Raw genomic sequence first — 20,619 nt, 5'->3', positions numbered from 1 at the left:
GCTTCGTTAAATCCGAGGTTCGTGACATAGGGGTTCTAGTGTATTTAACTACGGCAAGCAGAATCCGTACATGTAAACTAACTAGTAAAAATAAACTGTCTTTTGACATATTTTCTTTAGAGGTGGCCTGTAGGGCAACGGACTTGTCATGAAGGTTGAAGTGGGTTTAAAGCAAAGCCGTCTAGCATTGTGAGTGACAGCATCCTGCCATTGTACAGCTGATTTCTTAACAAGTAGCGGGTATAAAGGGGGGGGGGGGGGGGGGTAAATCAACTGAAAATTTCGGAAAACATCTATTACGACCCCCCCTCTATTAAGACCATATTCCTGGGAACCGTGAGGGGTCGTTTCAGAGAGTTTTGACTGTATTTTCTGTTTACTTTGATTAAAAATTAAAATTCACAATAGATTTAATAATAATGCAAGCTATCGTGGTCACTGCAAATGAAACATCAACACTAACATGAAAACAATGGAATTCGTACAAAAATGTTATGCACAGTAAAACTTAGGTATTTCACTAAATGACTTTACATATGTGTAAATCTGATTTTAACTGACTTCTTTAAAGCAAAAAAATAATTATGTAAAAGTAACAAAATTGTAGTGGGAATTAGTTTCAGTATATGAAAGACTAAAACAAGAAAAACTAAAAAGATTATGAATAACGCTGTTGACCAGACTGCTTTGAAATATTTACTTCAACATGTCATCATAATTGCTCGTCAATGTTGGAAGTGAAAGATATTCTTTTGTAAATAGAAAGAAAAGTTACATTTTACAGAAATCTAACTTTGGTTAGTACAGTGTTACCGAAAAATATAGGTCATTACTAACACACATACACCCCTGACTAGACGGGCACCTTAAGTGAATCTATTATACACCCAAATTATCAACAGTTGTTATGAACTAGCATTCTAAATACCGTATTTACTCGCATATAGGTCGCCATCGCAGATAGGTCGCACCCATAATTTGAGGTCTTGAATTTGGTATTTAAGATTTCCCCCATAGGTTGCACCGGTAATTCATTACCGCGCCGTGCGCGGAGAAAGGTCATTGTACTCGATCAGCTGCTGTTACGGCGCGCCTGCTGGCTCTCGTTGTTCACTGAGCTGCGCATACGCAGTATAACTCACTCAACGCTCCGCCCAGACTCGTGACCTTGCATCAGCAGCCAGCCAATAGATGCGAGCTTAGCGGAAAAAAATATAAGCTCCACCTCCCGTGTACCAGTTTTGTCCAGTTCTAATACCAGTTTATTGGTATACGCACCAGTTTTCTCGCTGCCGTGACATGTTCAAGTTTATGTCCATCTTGTCTTTATACCAATAAATAATTAATTACGATCCCCAGAAATAAATTGTTAGTTTAAAAAATATACGTCAACTGTACAATACTTCCGAAATTATAAAATACGTATAAAACAGTTACCAAGACTCCGCTCATTTTATCTTGTGAAGTTTGTCTCGTACCAGTATTTCGGCTAAGTTGTGACATAAATACAGTATCAGAACTTACAAGCAGCCATGTTTGTACATTCGTGAGTTTACGTTTTTCCCTCGTGCATTTTAGATTGTCTCCTGCTATAATTACTCGGACTTTTACACGCCTAGGCTTAAATTATTACATGTTTAGAAATAAAAGCAACTTTTCATGTTATAAAATATGTATATTTTGCGATTTAAAATGTAAATTGCCGACTATAAACGTTACGTTTTTCACGATGATTTTAGGCCTACTAGCTAATCTTATCTACTCTTAAAGTACCCACGGTATTTTCTGGTTGTTTATGGTTGTTATGTGACGTAAATAGCGGGATGGATTCAATTTTTGAGTCGTAATTTGCGTGAAAGTATTGTATGCAATAACGGGAAAACGTAAATAACGGTAACGTAAATAAGGGGTTTCGCTGTATGTGTACATTGTAAATAAATTTGCCTATACCCATATAAACTTCTTTTTCGCATTTTAAAGCAAAATATTGCAAAAAAAATTCCTCAAAAATTTTCTTCACATTTAGGTCGCACTTCATTTTTTCCCCATCAAATCTGGTAAAATTGCCGTGACCTATATGTGAGTAAATACGGTATGATAAAATTCCTCCTTTCAGCTTGAGAATCGGCGGTTCTGATTCCAGATAGAATCAGTGGAATTGAAGCACCAAAGAATTAACTCTCTAATTCTAACAGTTTAAGTGTTCTCCTAGACTGCGGCCCCAATTTGGGTCAGAAATGTGGGTCCTAAACATACCAGAAAACAAACCATACAGTACACCAGAAAAAAAAACGTTCAGAATGGTGGTGACCTGCCACTCAAACTCGTGTGTGCAGCGAAAACAGGAAGTGTGGTAACAGACAAGCTTAGATGTTCACAAATAAAAAATAAAAAAATAGCTTAGAGATGAGTTAACTTTATCGACCGATCATTCTACAGTCTGCCGTTTTTCTTCCTGAGAACACCATATGTAAGCACTGAGGTGGTGCAGGTGTATCAACTGACTCGCACTCTTAAGGACTCAAGTCAAATTTCTAAGTGGTCGTACGGTATTTAGTTTTTCATATTTTCCCAAAATCACACCAGCTCACTGGTGATACCTCCTCTAAGTCCTCTAATCTTCACAAAACAGCAAACACTCTCCATGGTTTTAAATCGCACAGCTAGTTTGGTATCCCCTGGCATCATTTGCTAGGTGAACATACATAGTATATTGCCACAGTAAATAGAGTTTGAACTATATAAAATCCTCTAGGTTTCTCTTGAATGACACCAACTGAGTAACTGACCTGCTCGACAGCCTGTGGCAGACCTACAGACGACGCCAGCGTGTGCTGCTGTTGCTGCTGAGAGTGGGAGGCCTGCTGTTGCCTGGACTGCATCTTGTTGGGCTTGGAGCGAGACATCTGAGCACCAGGGTTTGCCTGTGGTATGATGCGTAACACATTGCCCACCGCCTTCGTACGTCCTTCCCGGAACACCTGCGCACACAGCGTGACTTCAACTCATGAATTACCGTTACCGACTCAGCACTTAAATCTTACTGGTTTTTTTTTTTCTAGACTTTTTGTGAGTAGGTATGCTGAGTCATAAACTGAAGTAGAGAAGCATGTGCTAGTTACCATCCTCTGGCCGGCCTTGATGTACTCCGGGTGCTTGATGAAGCGGAAATGCACCAGCGCCTTGTCTCCGGTGCGCAGGCAGTCTTGCGACATCGACAAGATGGATGCCGTCTGCCGGATGCTGCCGCAGTGCACTACAACGCAACGACAGTCCCCGTAACACCCGGTCGCCATGCAGCATGGCAGACTGCCTGCAGAGGAACTCACCCATGGCTTGGTAGCGAGTGCTGATGGTTGTCGGGTGGTGCAGAACCAGGATCTCCCCCTCAAACTCCCAGCATGCCTTGGGATTCAGCGCTGGGGACACCATCACCATGCCCTTACGCAGGGCGTTGCGCTTGATCTGGATAGCACATGTTCACAGTTCACATGTGGCCTTGCACAACAACACAATAATGTGAACAGTGAACCTTTATTTTAGTGGAGCATGCTCACCAAAGAGGAGTCCACAAAGTGACAATACCAATGCAACAAAAATTCCTTATACTAATAATCTGCTGAACATTAAAACAGTTATTTGACGTCTATTGTATTATTTGTTCGCAATTGCAAAGCTAGCTTGATAAATAATGTAATTTTTTTTTCTTCAGTAGTTCACAAATTCAATGTTTTCAATGTTTAAATTAGTTCAAATGTAATGGCAAATGTATAAGTTATATTTATTGAGTAACACTACTTGAGGCATATGTACAAAATAGCGTGGCACTTATATCAATTATTAGTGTCTAGTTCTTCAGTGTTGAACCTAAATCAAAGAGTCGACGCATAATCTGGTAACAAATTGCAGGAAACTTGTTGACATATTATCAGTTAGCTTTGGATGCATGACACTTCATGCACATGGTGGCTGGACCAGTCCATCAACACCTAACACCTAACAACTAAGGTGTGTGGGTTTCGCCTGTATGCCCACCTTCTTGAGAGCGAAGGAGGCAGTCTGTCCGCCGCGCACCTCCCTGACCACCATGCGCTTGCGGTGAATGCTCTTCACCGCAATGGGGATGAAGTGCCCCAGCGGGTCAGGCCCCAGGAGCAGGGTGTCGTTCAGACGGATCACGCCCTTGAGCGTGGTACCGGACACCACTGTGCCCACACCCTGTGAAGCACAACACTCTCCTGTCTCAGCACAGCGACCCCCCCACTGCCTCCATTGAGCAGCCACGTCAAGTAGAGTGGCTTAAATACTTCAGCACTTACAGTATATACATTAAAATGTTACTTCCATTTGAGTATGGCTCAGTTAGTTCAAGAGAAACTGGGAGTGTGATTCATAATTTATCTTACTGCAATCGCAGTGTGCAGACAAACGGCACATCAGTGCTTAGTTGTAGCTCGCCCACCCCATGTGCACATTGAAGTAAATTTAAGAGGTTTAATGTGTAGGCCGTGTAGGGCTACTCTGATAGTGACAACAAACTGTAGCAGCGTGTGCACACAAATCCATAGTAAAATTTCCCTGACTTTTCTCTGAAAAAAATTTCAAATTTCCCAGACTTATTAAAAATAATTTACCCATTTTACAATCCAGCCTTCCCCGTTCACATATCTAGCTTAGCTCTCTCTCTCCAATGTCTTTATTTCAAACAGAACCTTCCAGGTATTGTTTTATAGTGTGTATGACTCTACTAAACAACCATCTTAAAAACAAACCATGCTTTTACATTTTAGTTATAGCAGACTGGAGCTTACATATCCCCCTCAAATTATTATCATTGGGGAATTACTATGACTTTACCAAGATTAAATGTAAATTTCCTGATTTTCCTAGACCAATTCAAACTTCCTTAATTTTTCACTGATATTACCCAACTATCCATATTGTGGGTACGCTGTGTAATACCTAAGCTTAAAAAGTGGATACATATTAAAAGTAAACAAAAATTCTGTGTATTTCAAATTTTAGAAAGTTACTATAATATACTAGGCTAGAATCTCAAACTATACAAATACTTCTGTACACAATTTGTTCTTTTTAGTAAAATTAAACATTTAAAATGTAAAGCTGGACCCTTAATGTGGTATGACATTCATATCATAATAGGTGACATCTCAACAGGCTTGTAGCATAACACGCTGTCATATTAATGGTTAAACATTTTTTATACTTGCAAAACAAAAATAAACTCAAGAAACAACTGTATCATTCTGAAAAAGTACCTAATGCAAAATCTCTGAGACTGGCAGTGTCCTGCTGTGAGTTTAGACAATACATGTGAGAAAGGTTGGCATAAAGAAGATGCAAGACGAGCGGATGTAATAGCAGCTCACCGGCACGGAGTAGAGGTCATCGATCTGAAACTCGGCTGGTTCGTCATCGCGGCTGACCTGGCGTGTCATCAGCAGGTTCAGGAACATCTTCAGCAGCTCAAGATTCTCCCCAGTTACATTGGACACTTGGAATATGGGGCATAACCTGCACAAACCAGCAGCAACATCAACCATGCTGTGCATGCACCATGCAGCCACACATTCATTGCACTGGTTTTTAAGTACCCCAACCCACACAAATGGTTCAATAATCAACATTCTGACTTTATTCCAAGAAGCCAGTGGAAATCAACCTTGCACCTGTTGCTCGTTTAAGTTACAGGCAACATTCTGCGTGGATTTAAAAATACAGTAGAACCCTGTTACCTATAATGTTCCTGCATATAATGTTTTCCTGCTTATAATGTCATATTTTTAAAGTCCCAATATTTCCCCCATAAGGACAATGTATTTATTTCCTGCATATAATGTTCATAAATAGTGTAATTTCCTGCTTATAATGTTTGCTTTCTAACATTCAATAAATGGGGGAAAAATGTTTTAAAACCAAATTATTCCAACACTTACGATAAAAAGTTTCCTTTATGTATGTTTATGTTTACAATTACTGCCATACAATACATAAAGTTTGTTAAAATACAATTTTATGCAATATACTGAAGGTACACAATGTTCATAGTTACGTGTCAGTTGGCACCCTTAGTCAACTCTTCTCTTACTTGCCATTCCAGTGGGTATTCAGATGCATGTACATAGTCCTACGATATTTAAGTTGCCAACCATTGAGCGAGGGCATAACTAAAAGTGTTTTCTATTGCTTACAAATATTTTTTTTTTCATTCATACGTAGGAATCCCAAAATTAAACATTTTCAGGTGGCGAAGGAGTAGACGTTCTCACTCTTAATGTTGTCATCATGAATCGTGAGACAATTTTACAAAAAATGTGGCAGTGTATCTTTAAAGACAAACAAAATTTAACCAGGGAACAAGACGAAGTTGAAAAATTGTTGGCTTGTTTCAGAAAATTCATGTATCAAGTATACTATCTTTGGTTTTAACATTAAAGTTGTTTACATAGCTTGGTGAGTCCATTGGTACAAAGCTCGAACATTGTTAAGTGCTAAATTGGGATTTCCTGCTTATAATGACTTTTTCTTGTGCTCCCTTGAAAAACATTATAACAGGGTTCTACAATATGTTTTCTTATGGCTACGCCAACATTTGGACCTAAACCCAGGGGGTTGTTCCAAGTTATTACAACACTTAAATCAAATACATAAGATCAGAAACAGGTTTATATCATACAAGCATTATCATGACTATGAGCTTACCCCACTACTGTGGGGTTAAGATCCTCCTTAATGTCAGGGAAAAGATACTGCTTTGCTTTACCAGGACTGTAAACAATTACAGTAGAACCCTGTTATAACGAATCTGAAGAGGGGAAACTTTATATCTGGGAAAACTTTTATATTGGCAATACATACTCAAAAGCAAAATCTTAACTACACATAGGCCTAAGCCAAGAAAAGAATGAATGAAAATACTCAAAGCAACAGTTTTATGAGAAAATGCAGATATTATTTTTAATGAACTACGCATGTACAAACTTTTTATTACCTAATGGTTCTTGGACATCGGCGTATTATCCTTTTTGCAGGCATTTAATACTCTGTGACGTTTTCGCAGCTCGTGAAAGAAGAGTGTTCATCTTGTTTAATATTGTACTTAATGTGGATGTTGCAATTCCCAGTTCCTTTGCTATTTACACGTGCGGGACAGTAATGTCCAGTTTATCTCGCACAGATAATGCCTTACGTTTTTTACCACATTTTTCACACATTTTTTATGTACGTATTTCTTATTGAAGCACATTTGCAGCTTAATAACACAAAATTATTTTTACCGTCAAAAGTAAATAAACGAAAAATGAGTCTGGCGCATCAAAGATCACTACGTATCATTTAATATCGCAGTTGCTAAAGCTGGAACGAAATTTTATTACATTCTATGGAAAAATTTAGTCCACAGAGTTCTATCTAGTGGTAGTCTTACGAACCTTACTCGATCAAAATGTCCGAAACGTGAACGATAAAAATGAGACGTAAAAACATCGAATTTGCTGCTACAATGTACATACGTATTTGTGTGGTGGTAATTTATGTTTAATTTTGATAACATATTAAATGTACACGCGTTCGCCCATTCTTTAACTATGCAGGGAAAACTATTTTTTATTTTCACCAAACTGATCACCATTTTTGGCTACATGTAGCCTACCAAGACCACTCAAATACGACTTGTTTATAATATGAACAGTGGACAATTGAGTAGCGTATTGCTGAGAAAAACTTCAATGTGATCCAGAATAGATGTTTTGTGAAAAAACTTGAAATTATATGAAAATATTTGAGATAAATGTGCATTATGTCGGCAAAATTTGTTTGTGGTACACGGGAAAACGTATCAACATTGACAAAAGTTGTGCGCTATATCCAATAAGTTAATACATAACCTCACATCATTTTTCCGGGACTGAGACGGAAATTCACAATAAACGGGAATTCATTATAGGCGGGTTCACTATAAACGGGTTCTACTGTATCTCAAACGACCATCCAGATGCAACAAATTGTGACCTATACACTACTTGTCTGCCGAAAGTGGGCGTGCAAGGGAGAGACCTCTCGGACACGAAGTTGGTGGCGCTGATGATGACGTCGTCACCGCTCTTGACCATGACGGGCACCTTGCGGCAGCCGGGGGACTTGAGGATGCGAACCAGCAGCTTGAGGGTGTCCTGCAGCACGTTGGGCGGGCACATGTCTATCTTGGTGACGACCACGAACACCGGCACGCTGAGGGCCAGGGCGAGGCCCAGGTGCTCCTTCGTCATGCCCACGATGCCAGCGTTGGCCCCCACCTGCAAGCCACGTGCCACACGCGCTCCTCTCCACGCAACTCAGACACACCACAGATCCCTTAAACATGCACCACTTCAACCGCCATTCTGTTGGCTCGCAATTTCACTACCAGTTTTAAAAGCCCCGCTAACTGCCTTCTTCTATAACACCATCATTAATATTGTTGGTGCACTAGCAACAACACATATCAAAAAAATTAGAGAAAAATAGTTTTAAAAGAAACAGGATTATTACTACCACGTATTTTACACCACAAAAAAATTTTTCTGGTGAATTAAAATGCTATATAAATGTGATTTTTGATTAGGAGATACATACATGTTGGTGCATTTGCACAATCATTGACAAGAAAGGCAATTTAAAGGTGGTTAGGCAATAACTAACAGTAACACAGTGTTTAAAAACTGATATATAGGTACTTGTATGCACACACCCAGAGGGTAAATTCATTTTTGGCAAACATGTAACTGCAACCTTTCATTGGTTGGACCAGCTTCTTTGGAAAGTTAGAGACAATGATTGTCACCCTCACTTCAGTTACATATTGATACTGCAATGGAAATAAACAAAGTTTAACATCTAGTAAACACTAAAGTCATTAGAGACAATGAAGGGTGATGGGAACACATTAAAATCACATCAAAAAACTTCCAAATTAATGTGTGTGGATAATGGGAGAACCCCGATAGAAGTGAGTAGGTATTCAAAAACTATTCTATATTCATTAATAATTTGATATTAGTAATTAATTTGAGATTCAGTTCGATATTTCAATGTGAATATTATTTTTAATAAACATAATTTAGAATCTATGAAGCTAAAATGATTTATTGAGAAATTTAGATTTGTTTTCTGCAACACTATACATTTGTACATTGTTTTTATATGCAACAAATAATCTGTGATTTTATTTTTAAATTTCTAAAAATTCTCTTATTTTATGTAGGTATGTATATAATCAGTTTGAACAACAATATTTTCCATCTCTCTATTATGGTTCCATATATATTTCTTCTTTTAATTTTGCTGTATTTTTTGATAAATTTATCTGGACTCCCGTGAAGTGTGGGAAAAAAAAGTTTCACTGCATGTCAAAATTAAATTAGAAATTTTTGTTTGTATATATATTTATAAATAATTGGAATTCAATTCGAAAAAATCAGTTCAAATTTTAAAAAAAAGTATTCGCAGACGCCTAGATACAACCCTCGAACTACAGCAATGTCCACTACGTTTCCTAACTTCCAAAAATTCTGGTTTTTACATTGCCATGAATCAAACCAGAATAATCTTGGTGGGCGGCAATAATTTAACCGATTTGTCACAATACCAAAGCCACTGCATACACTTCACACTGCCATTATAAAATTTACACTTCCAAGTTTCATGTTTACCTACATTCCTTAGTTTACTCTATGGCCCTTAAGTTTACTAAGTACAGCACATAATCATACCAAATTTTTAAGTTTGCTTTGTCCCTTGCTGTTCTAAGTAGCTGATCCAACTAGACAAACATCATGATCACACCTTAATGGGAAAGTGGGTTTTCTTTTTTTATGTGTCTTTCTTAAAGGACCAGCATGTAAGACTTTGCACAACTGTCGAATTTTCAGTTCATTATTTTTATATCTTTATCTTCTTTACAATTTAAAGTCTCTGCAGATTAATGATTGTTCTTTAGCTTTTCCAACTTTCACTTTCTACTTTTATTTCCATTCATCTCTATTTTCCGAGCAGCTGACGCTCAAGCAGGCTACTCACCATCAGCATGCCAAAGTCTGGAGCGTGCCCCGTCATGCCAAACACGGTTGTTTTGAGATAGCGCTCGTGACCAGCGAGATCTATGAAAGTTATCACTTTCGAGGACTTCTCGCAGATCTTCACCCAATCCAGGGACCCATGCTCTGGCTTGTTAACAATGTTTCCTGCAAGAAGGTGACTCACTTTCACACGACTATAACTACAGACATACGCAAAACTAAAGTAGGTCAAAGGATCTGCCTAGTCATGGTTATATTTATGTTAAGTAGGATAATTAGTGCAACGCTCACTGGTACTTCTAACGTGGTAGCCCCTATAAATGCAAGGCTGTGAACTGGTGTGCAGTCTTATAGTTGTGCTTAGAGCAACTATGAGATTTGAGCGATGACCGTAACATTATACGGCGGAGAAATGAAGTTTAGAGGTGTAATAAAAGTCCCTTGAGAGCTTTCAAAAATCTCTACTAGGAGTTTCATGCCTACAAATTAAGACTGGAAATTTAGATTTTAGCCATTTTCACTCTTCTAAAAATACAATTCAAAAATTCCCTGCAGAGTGTTCTTAAAAAACGTTTAGTAAAAAGACACCGTCCGATATCTTGAGCAGTTCTTAAATTGGGTGGTTTTACTGAAGCTCTACACGCCATTGTGTACCCGAACAGGTGAGGTCCTTAAAACGAAAGACCTTTCTTTGAAGGCCAAACAGGTGTGCTGAAGACTAACCGCAACTGTCAAAGCCCAGGATATCATTCCCGACGGAGCTGGTGCGGCCCGACTCCATCTCGTGCTTGTGGCGGAACAGCCTCTGTCGTGCGTGGCCCCTCCCGTTGTCCAGCTCCCCGTGAGTGAGCACCCCCAGCAGCGTGGACTTCCCCGCGTCGACGTTGCCCACCACGGCCACCCTGCGGCACCGACACGCACTTCATGCGTCAACGTTCGGGAAAACACAAGGATCAATATTCAATAGAATTATGCTGCTATGCATCTTATTTTGATATCACTTATCTTTTTTTAATATTGTGCGAATATTATTGCTGTTCTTTAACTAAACAAAAATGAAACTAATAAGAAAATATTATCAACAATTGTACAAAAAGTCTTTTTGGAGAGTGAATTAAATTTGTACATACATACTTTAAATAAATTTAAAAAAATATTTGCTAGCACATTATTGGTTAACAGACAATTGGAAATTAAATACTAGAAATAATAGAAATACAAAGTTAAAGATTTGTAAAATATCAAACAGCGGAATGAAAAATTACTTAACTTTATTTAATATGTCAGCTTGGTTACAGTAAAATATTTATTAGCTCTGAAGGGATTTTGAGTTAACTGCATTACATTTTAAGTTTAAAATATTCTTGTATTTAAGGTAATCTTACACTTGAAGTCACTTTACACTGGGTTTGAATTTGTTTTACATTCAAGTTCATACATATTAAAATCAAGATTGTCTTATAGTTGAGGTTATGTTACTTTCAAAATGATTTTACATTGGTGGTTATCTCACAATCAAAATTACCTTATATTCGATGTCATCCTGTGTCTGAGATTGACTTATATTTAAGGTTGACTTACGTTCAAGGATAGGATATACCTAATTCAGTTTTTTTTTATCATAAAACATATTAATTAACTCCTAAATTTAAAAATAATTTCATATCAACAATATGAATGTTTATTATGCACGCAAATACTTACATAGCTCAAAAAAAATTTATTTTACAAATTTCCATTTAAAGAATTCCTTCCAAAAATTAAAAATTTAAGTTCTAAATATTTTGATATTGATATCAGCATCAAACATTTGAACAAACTTATTTTTTCCTTTAACAAATTCCTGTAAACTGCACAAAATCACCAAGCAATCTAATGAAACTTAAATTGCAAAATGCAAAAAAAATAATCGTGTGTTTGCTTCCAGACAGCAAGTAAAAAAGGTTACAGTTGTGAATACTAGTACACACACTAATCAAAGCTGTATGTATGTGTACTACTATTCATGAATGTTTCTAATGAGGACCATGAGGAGACCACTAGAGGAAGGGGGTTCAAAGGCAGGACTGACCATCGACCTTGCAGCCCCTCGATTGTTTGTCGACCCATCGTCACGGCAGTGCATCATAACAGCCTTAATGAACCGAGGGACACCGAAGGTTGGTGTCAATAGTAGGTTCAAAATATAACTGGGCATATACTGATTTACTATCACTTTTATTTTTGTATCTGGTGGGTTTGTAAGTATTGAGTGGTTTGTTTTTATAAAAATTCTATAATACATAAGAAAAATGTATACATTAAACATCTTGTTGCCAGTTTTAAAAATTATTTCAGTTGTATTTACATATTACTAATAAATTTCTCTTTGATGCATGTTTTCCGCAAATAACGCTTACAGAGTCGCTCTACCTGATCTCCATGAAGTCCTCTATGTCGACCCTTCTGCGCACGAGGTACTGCCCCGTCTGGCCCTGCTCCATCTTCCTCTGCCGCAGCAGCACGCAGTCGGCGCCCAGAGTGCTGGCCAGGGACTGCAAGGTCGCCAACGACGCGTCGTACTCGTCCGGCTTCAGACCGCTCTCTCCCCCATCTGCAAGCACGCCACTGCTGTGCCTGGGTCCTCGCCACCCCCTGCTCATCTCCGTCCGTTCCATCCTTCATTAGGACAACTGCACGTACACGGAGGACTGGGCCAATACCAGAAATTGCTGATTCCTCAGATACCCATACATATACTGCCAATACTCAATGCCAATATCCACACATTTTTTTTTTTTAATAATCTGGGAGAAAACAAAGGAAACTTACCATTTATATGAAAATAGTTTACTACATACAGTAAATTTTATTGTTTTTACCTTTATCATTCAAAACATTTTTCTTCGCAAGGTTTGAAAATTTTACAAATAAAATATATGTGCATGAAGTACATTCCTAGAGAACAAAAACTGCCAAAATCCAGATTACTTTAAACTCTGCTTAGTACCGATAACACGGCAAGGTCTGAATGAGTCCTGAGATGCAGCCATGTGATACATGAGGGTGGAAGGTGTCGCCACACATAATTTGATGATCCATGATGTGGAGGGAGGGTCAGTTTAACATGCTTCCAAAAACTGCTTTTTTTATTCATTGAAGGCAACAGCCCAATGAGGGAAATACAATGAACCTTCATTTTGAAAAGTTTAGCTGAAAAAATTTACACACTGCATCACTTATGTCACTTTCAAGCACTGTTGTCTACCTACCTGAATCTCAGCACCGACTGTGTATACTGAATACACTGAATGACGCTGAATACACTGAATTGTGCTGGTGATGCTGAAAACATAACTATCTATTCGGACAAAATTCCATTTGCCACTTTAAGAGATGGTTAAAATCACTCTCACTTACAAAAATGAATTGACATTGAAAATACCCAAAGTTTTAATTTTTTTGCATAATTAAAAATTGAAAGTGGTAGTATCTACATTAATTATTATTTTCTGAGATGCTTCCGATAAAAATAGTCAATATTGGTTGATACTGTGCTATAGTGATCTGTATTTGCCCAGCCATAATTATTACAAGGAGTATAAAGAGATGTTTAAATATTTTTCATTCATTATTACATATTTCATAACTATCAATAATCATATTCCAAAATTCATCTAATTCTTAAACATGTGTAGGTGTACCAAAATGAAAAAAATATATAAAAATAAATAAATAAATAAATATATATATATAAATATATATACACACACACACACATTGGGAAAAAATAGTCCTATACTTAAATTCCTTAGGGACTAAAGAAAAACACTAAGAAAAAATGTGTTTTATTTAAATGACATGTGCTATGTGTACATACCTATATTTACTGTATTCAGCTATCTACAAACCCCGCAGACCAAATTTTTGGGAAGAGCAAGAATGCACGTACCTTCCCCCAGGCCAATATCAAATATGGTCTCCCCATTGCCATCGTCGAGGCGCTGTTTAAGATACTGATGTAGGAGATCATACTGCTTCTCATCTGGGTCGACAAGAGCAGTCTGCAAAAAAAATAATCAAACCTTTGTTAACACACACAAACAGTTGTAATTATCGTCAGTTGGAAGTTTAGCAGGCAATTAACTAATTTCAAGTGCATGTACACCTAATGTTTTGAAAACAAGCAAAAATAAATATTCAAGATTTACATATGAATACAAATTATAGCCCCCATTATGTTAGTGTAGAATGATTCAATATTGCAAACAAATAAGTGCCAGGGTTAAAAATAAAAAACACAGGAAGTGGGATCCAAACGAATTTAAGCATGAACGTCTCTGATGCCCTGCAGACGTTTGATAGTCAATTGCAATTGAACACATTCATCCTCAGGCTGCTGGGTTCAACTGTTGAGTCACATCAGGATCTGAGAGTCTGTAAAAACTAGATAAACTAGTAGCACCAATGAAAGTAACTACGGCAACTGCTGTTGGGAGCTGCTTAGGGGACGTACTTTGCCAGTAGAACTTCCCACAAACATGTTGCTGGTGCCTGAGTAGAACATTATGTAAATAACAGCAATTTTTGCAAAAGCACTTTTTCGCCTATTGTGCGACAGCTATTGCAAACCGCGTACAAGAAATTAATGCAATACTGAAAGACCACTAGGCTTAGCATTCCCAGCATCTGATAAAATGTTAAATCTCAATGAGCAAGCGATAATAAATAAAACGCAAGGTTCAACTACGTCAAATGTAACAACTGAGTTGTGTTGAAATTGATCTACTACGGGCCCTTTAAATTATTTCAACCCCCATGATAACTGCTTCAAAGCTGTCACACCACACTATTCATATTAAACCAAGAGGGAATACATTTTAGCCCAGTCTCACAACATGGCCTTACCTTAGAGATGTAATTATTCAATTGGTCTTGTTTGTTGGATTCAACATTTACTGCGACATATTTTAAGAAATTAACAAAGAAAAAAAAATTAAAAAGCTATTAATTTAATGTTCTTAGTACTGTTAGAAGCAATCATGGTAAAAATTTGTAAATCAAACCTATATAGTTTCATTATAGTTTTTTTACATTAATATTTACATTAAACATTGAAAATTTGTATTTGAGAGTTTCACAGTTAAAATAGTATGGATATAGTTAGGCCTATTATTATAATATTCAATACCAGTTACATGATTGATTATTTTGTATGATTGAAACAAGAGGGGAAAATTATGACAATATTAATATCAACAGAAATAAGTATATAAGTATAAAGAATGCTGTGTTTGCTATAATTGGTATAATGCAACATAATAGAAATATTGACAGTTATATATGTATGTTTATAAGAAGGTAGTTCTTATATGATCATAGTGGATGTAAATACTATAGACGATTCACTAATTTGACTAAAGCATATTATTGTGAAGTAATCACAACCTGGTGTTAAAAATATGAGATAATTTGTTCGGTGATTATGTAGGACTAATTAAAATAACATCTGAAAAATAAGAAAGCAAGAGAATTATTACTATTAGTGATAATAAGCATTATAGGTCACAAAAACAAATGACACGAGATATGTTTTTGAATTTATTAAGATGTATAGGGTAACCTGAAGATCATAATCATAAAACAAAAAGCATATAATGTGTGACATGATAATTCATTAGGTATGGTGAGATTTATAAAGAAAAATTTGTAAGCAGGAGAGTTATGAGATTGTATATTCGAATGGGTCATTAATATTTCAGTCTGTATCTTGATTTAAGCTGGGCACACACAGAATGAGGCATGACACAACATGATATTTTGTCTGATAGAAGTTGATTTCCATGTATTTATATAGAGGCAACACACAGAATTAGAAGCGGCATGTCACGATCAGACATGAGGCGACAACTTGGAATGACTGCTACAACTTCATCGCAAGCCGACTGTCTGATGGCAGTAGTTAACAAAGGCATGCAGTAGTTAGTTTATAACTAACTACATTCAAATACTGTTTTTCATTATTACTTTGAGTTTATATTCTCTTGTTTTTCCTTAGTATGGTGCGGGATGCAGACTGACAATTATGTACATTTAGTACAGGCAGGTACAGCCTATTTTATATTATCCATCTGTGAAGGATTATCACGACAAATTAATTTTAAGATTAATTTGGGAAGAAATGAAGTAAGGAATACATGGTGTTAAGCTGTCGCGAGGTATTCAGTTGTGTCGGAACATGCTGCATCACATATTGTCTAAATCTGTGTGCACCCAGCCTTAGTAATGGTATAGTTGTGCTTAGGTTATTATTTATAACAATTCAGTTTAAGGAAGTACCCACAATAAAATAGGAGATTTGGTTAGACAATGATAAATAATGTAAAAAATAAATTTTATAGTGAAAACAATATTTTAGTGTGATCATAAAAAATACAAGAATTAAAGCCAAGATAAATGAACCTGTATGATTTATCCTGTGGTGAATGATGCTTGTTCTTTTCATTTAGTACATCAAAAGATCCTGGACATTACAAAAATATTACTATACAAACAATGTTGGGAAGTAAAAAATAATCATTTTCAGATTTTTATTTGATCTGATCATAATTCATTTTTACATTATAATTTTGTTGTATTCAGGACCTTTTGATGTAGGTACTGAATTAAAACAGCAAGCATAAAGTACCACAGGATCAATGTATTCAGGATCAAGCCATTAGGATACAGGATAGACTTATGCAATATGAAACTTATACCAAAAATTTTATTTGGCAATCATGAACTGAATACTGTGAAGCAGTTGGCACCTTTTCCTTGCACGGCCTAGCAATCCTTCCCGTCCTTTCCCCCTCTTCGACCTTTCTCCAAGTAGGTCTTCCCCTTCCTACCCCTTAGTTTTCCTCCCCGCCTCTTCACCAGCGCTCCCTAGCGGGTAGTGCAGCCTTGGTATAAGTACCGGTCCGCTTGGGCTGTGTGCTAACTGTTGTGGATTCTTTCAAGCTCGTGACAGTCATTCGGCTGGCTGGGCTCTCCGTGTGGTACGTACTCGGCGATGATGATTAATCTTCCAGATTCTTCTTTGCGTGTGGTGGGCGCGCCGTAATTCTGTTTGACCCTTAACGTAAACTGTTACCGTTCGCTTGGAGCCTTCAGCTCAATGATGGGTCATTATTTACTTCTTTTCTTTTCACGCCAAGTACGCTCAGTACTTTTAGCATGTTAACGCCGTTCACTAAGAGCCTAGCCACTATGCCGTCTACTTTTGCTACCATTGTTTTATCTTTCTAGTTATAGCGACGCGTCGCTGTTGTTTGCCTAGTACGGCTTTTGTGTTTTAAATATATTTATTGCCCCTTTATTGCTGCGGGCAGTACTTACTCAAATCATTTAAATTATTGTTGCATTGTACTCGTTTGGCTTGTATTAATTTGGCATTAAAGAAAATAGTTCCTTTCTCCGCTTTAACGTCATTGGTCCGCAGTGCTTGTATGCGAATCAAGGATTCTGATTTACCTAAGTTTACCACTTAATGAACCTGCGTGCTTTCATATGCATACTTGTGTTTATTATGTTTGATACTAAATATTATATTTGCATTTATACTCACATCATAAAGAAGCTTATATTTTTGGTAGTCATGTGTTCAACACTACTTAGAACTTGCCTTCATTCCTAATTTTAGGAACCCGATCATTTTCTCTGTGTTTTTGATACGCGCTTGGTGGAGTTAAGTCGAGGCCCCTCCACCTAGCTTCAACTGTATATTCTATATTTTACTATTTTAAGATAGTAGTTTTCTTATGATACAAATTTTTGCATCTAAATATATTTTAAATATTCCCCACACAAACCCCCTTTTATAACATGCTTACTATTTAACAATGTACGGGTCATAATGCTATAGGCAGCTCCAATCAAATCATGTCATTGATGATACGAAATTGTAGGTATTAATAAACTAAATTTACGTTGTACTATTTAGCCTAATTATAATATACACAAAAATATTTTAAAAAATGCTTCTTCACTAGTAAGACAGCAAAAACAAACTAACCATAGGTACTCATAGTTCAACCACACACACATACACACATAGTTCAGAAAATACTTTTGAAACCAAAAAGTGTGTTCCTTTTCATAGGTTAGGGATGAACATATTGTTCAGAAAGCAGTTAATTCTAACACAATATACTTTCATCATGACTGTGGCTTAAAAAATGTATACATATGCGGTTCATTATAAAACTTTCAATCATACATGCAAACACTATTACCTTTATTCTTATGCTTGAACAATCTATATTAGCAGCTGATGCTTCTTGTGATGCCAAAAAAATATTTGTAGCTTTTTCAATTTTCGTTGGACTCTGTTCCACATCAGATGACATTTTATTAAGTTGATATAAACAAAACACCCACTGAAAGGTAAAATGCGTTAACACGTGTAGCTATATAAAATATCTGACTTCACACGCAGTTAGCTGTCCAAGGAATAAGAATACGTAAAACAAGTCTCATGAGAAAACACATCATATGCTATGTTCAAACAAATGATCCTAGCATAAAATATTCAAATACAACAAACGACTCTTAACGAGGACTGTAATATTGCGAGTCAACATTCATACAACGTTACATTACACTTGACAATATTACTACTTTCAACCACGAAGCAGCCATAAAATACGTATGTTTTGTTATTCTTATTATTTATAAACAATCGATGTAGCCAACATGTGTTTAAAATTTACCTAAAAAATAAATCCTTATACATATTTTGTATAACATTTCTATTTTCTAACGTTCTTCAAATGATTCATTCTATGGAGAAATTTGATTTAAAACCATTTATTCTTTGAGATTATCTATTGCAGTTTTTAAATAATTATCATGGAAAAGATCAGAAAAATAAAATATATGAAGTTAAAAAAGTTCACAGAAAACAAGACTGAATTAGCTGATGGCATACAAACGAAACTAACGAAGAAACTAAACAATTATTATTAACAACACAAAGGCGACAGCACGGACAAAAAATATTCAACCTCTAAATATCGCACAGCTAAAGATTTCTGCTACAGGAAATTAGTCATGAAAAAATATATAACAACACAGACTAGAGGTGGGTCGAAAAGTATCAACCTGATACTTTGTCACTGATACGCGCCTGTATCAGGAACGGCAAACGAGTACACTTGAAAAGTATCAGAGACTTTAGTATCAGTTCAGAATTCACCTGGAACAACACCACGGCCAATGAGCGCAGTACCCGATCGCAGATGACTGTCACTTGGGCGGAGCTTGTGAAAGGGGAGGGAGCAGGAACGACGAATAAGGGATAAAGAAGGGAAAGAATGTAGGGGAGGAAGCGCAGGGGAAGGCGTTGAAGCCTTGAAGGAGAGGCGCAAAGCGATATTGTTACAAGCAGGGCTGCCACTCATGGGTTTTTCCACTCAGATCTGGGTTTTTCCAATGGTGTTTGGGTTTCTGGATTTTTAAATAATGAATTCCAACAATTCTAGGTTTATTATAATTTTAATTATTTTTATACCTAAAACAATAATAAAGGTAGTAGCTACTGTATCTGTTGCAATATCTGTTTGATAAATGCAAACAAGTCTATGTGTTTCACACACAAAAATACATATAAACACAAAACTAGTTTTCAAGAAGCTAAGTCGAATATTAAATTAGACACATTCTTCAAAGAGGCTTGCAGAACACAAAACCAATGCAACAATTAACCTTCAAACCAATCTTGTAGAATCAGACTCTGAATAAAGACTAACGTACATGATGCAGTTTTATAAAAACATTTACCGGTTTAAAGTATGCAGTGATGGTGTTTGTTTTGTCATGTATATATTTGTAGGTTTTTTTTATGATATGTGCTGGTCCAAGAATTACTTATACAGCCAGTTTGCTGCAGTGTAATTTTCTTGTATTGGTTGTATTTAACCGTTTTCAGTCTTGTAAGGTAATTAATTGTTTTATATTAAAACCAGTTATGTTTATATTTTTGAATTAGTACGCAAACATTTTCAACGATAGCATTTTAGACGCATCTGGGTTTTTTACCCATGTGTCTGGGTTTTTTTTTTAGGTTATCTAGGTTTTTCATGAATATCAGAGTGGCAGCCCTGGTTACAAGTCGTTTTGTTTATTGTCCTACTTTAGTACACTCAGCCGACCTCCGTAGCGTAGTCGGATGCACACCGGCTTACGGTGCGAGGGGTCCTGGGTTCGAGTCCCGGGTAAGGCATGGGTGTACCATACATATTCTGATATTTGAAAACGAGTTGAAATTGAGATTCACACTGAAAATAATGACCCTTTGGCTGTTGGCGAAAAGCTGTAGGCCACAATAAATAAAAAAAAAATAAAAAAAAATAGTACCCTCAGTGCGCAGTGCGTGCACCGTCTCGTTCAATAATAAAACTGATGAAATTTTAATATTAAAAAGTACATTAATTCAAGATATAATATTTATATTTGTGCACCTAACAGCTATGAAAATGCAAATAAATTCTCAGTTGACACTAATAACAGATGTAATCAACAT

The 20,619-nt window shown here is 36.6% G+C and overlaps 1 protein-coding gene across 1 annotated transcript in view; it reads right to left on the bottom strand.

Annotated features, from left to right (window-relative positions):
- The window catches only part of LOC134532812 (GTP-binding protein 1), a 36,287-nt gene extending 17,507 nt beyond the window's left edge, over nucleotides 1-18,780 (bottom strand). The window contains exons 1-11 of the mRNA XM_063369697.1: nucleotides 18,332-18,780; nucleotides 14,008-14,119; nucleotides 12,489-12,669; nucleotides 10,800-10,978; nucleotides 10,078-10,241; nucleotides 8,077-8,315; nucleotides 5,391-5,535; nucleotides 4,036-4,218; nucleotides 3,330-3,465; nucleotides 3,123-3,256; nucleotides 2,790-2,981 (exon numbers count right to left, since the gene is read on the bottom strand). Coding sequence (XP_063225767.1) covers nucleotides 2,790-2,981; nucleotides 3,123-3,256; nucleotides 3,330-3,465; nucleotides 4,036-4,218; nucleotides 5,391-5,535; nucleotides 8,077-8,315; nucleotides 10,078-10,241; nucleotides 10,800-10,978; nucleotides 12,489-12,669; nucleotides 14,008-14,119; nucleotides 18,332-18,445 — 1,779 coding nt within the window. The 5' untranslated portion in view covers nucleotides 18,446-18,780. The remainder of the gene's footprint in view (nucleotides 1-2,789; nucleotides 2,982-3,122; nucleotides 3,257-3,329; nucleotides 3,466-4,035; nucleotides 4,219-5,390; nucleotides 5,536-8,076; nucleotides 8,316-10,077; nucleotides 10,242-10,799; nucleotides 10,979-12,488; nucleotides 12,670-14,007; nucleotides 14,120-18,331) is intronic.
- Between the last annotated feature and the right edge of the window lie 1,839 nt (nucleotides 18,781-20,619).

The sequence above is a fragment of the Bacillus rossius genome, chromosome 6, assembly GCF_032445375.1.
Source record: "Bacillus rossius redtenbacheri isolate Brsri chromosome 6, Brsri_v3, whole genome shotgun sequence".
Classification (NCBI taxonomy): Eukaryota; Metazoa; Arthropoda; class Insecta; order Phasmatodea; family Bacillidae; genus Bacillus; species Bacillus rossius.
Note: the sequence above shows the minus strand (reverse complement) of the source record. Positions and strands in the feature narration are given on the sequence as shown.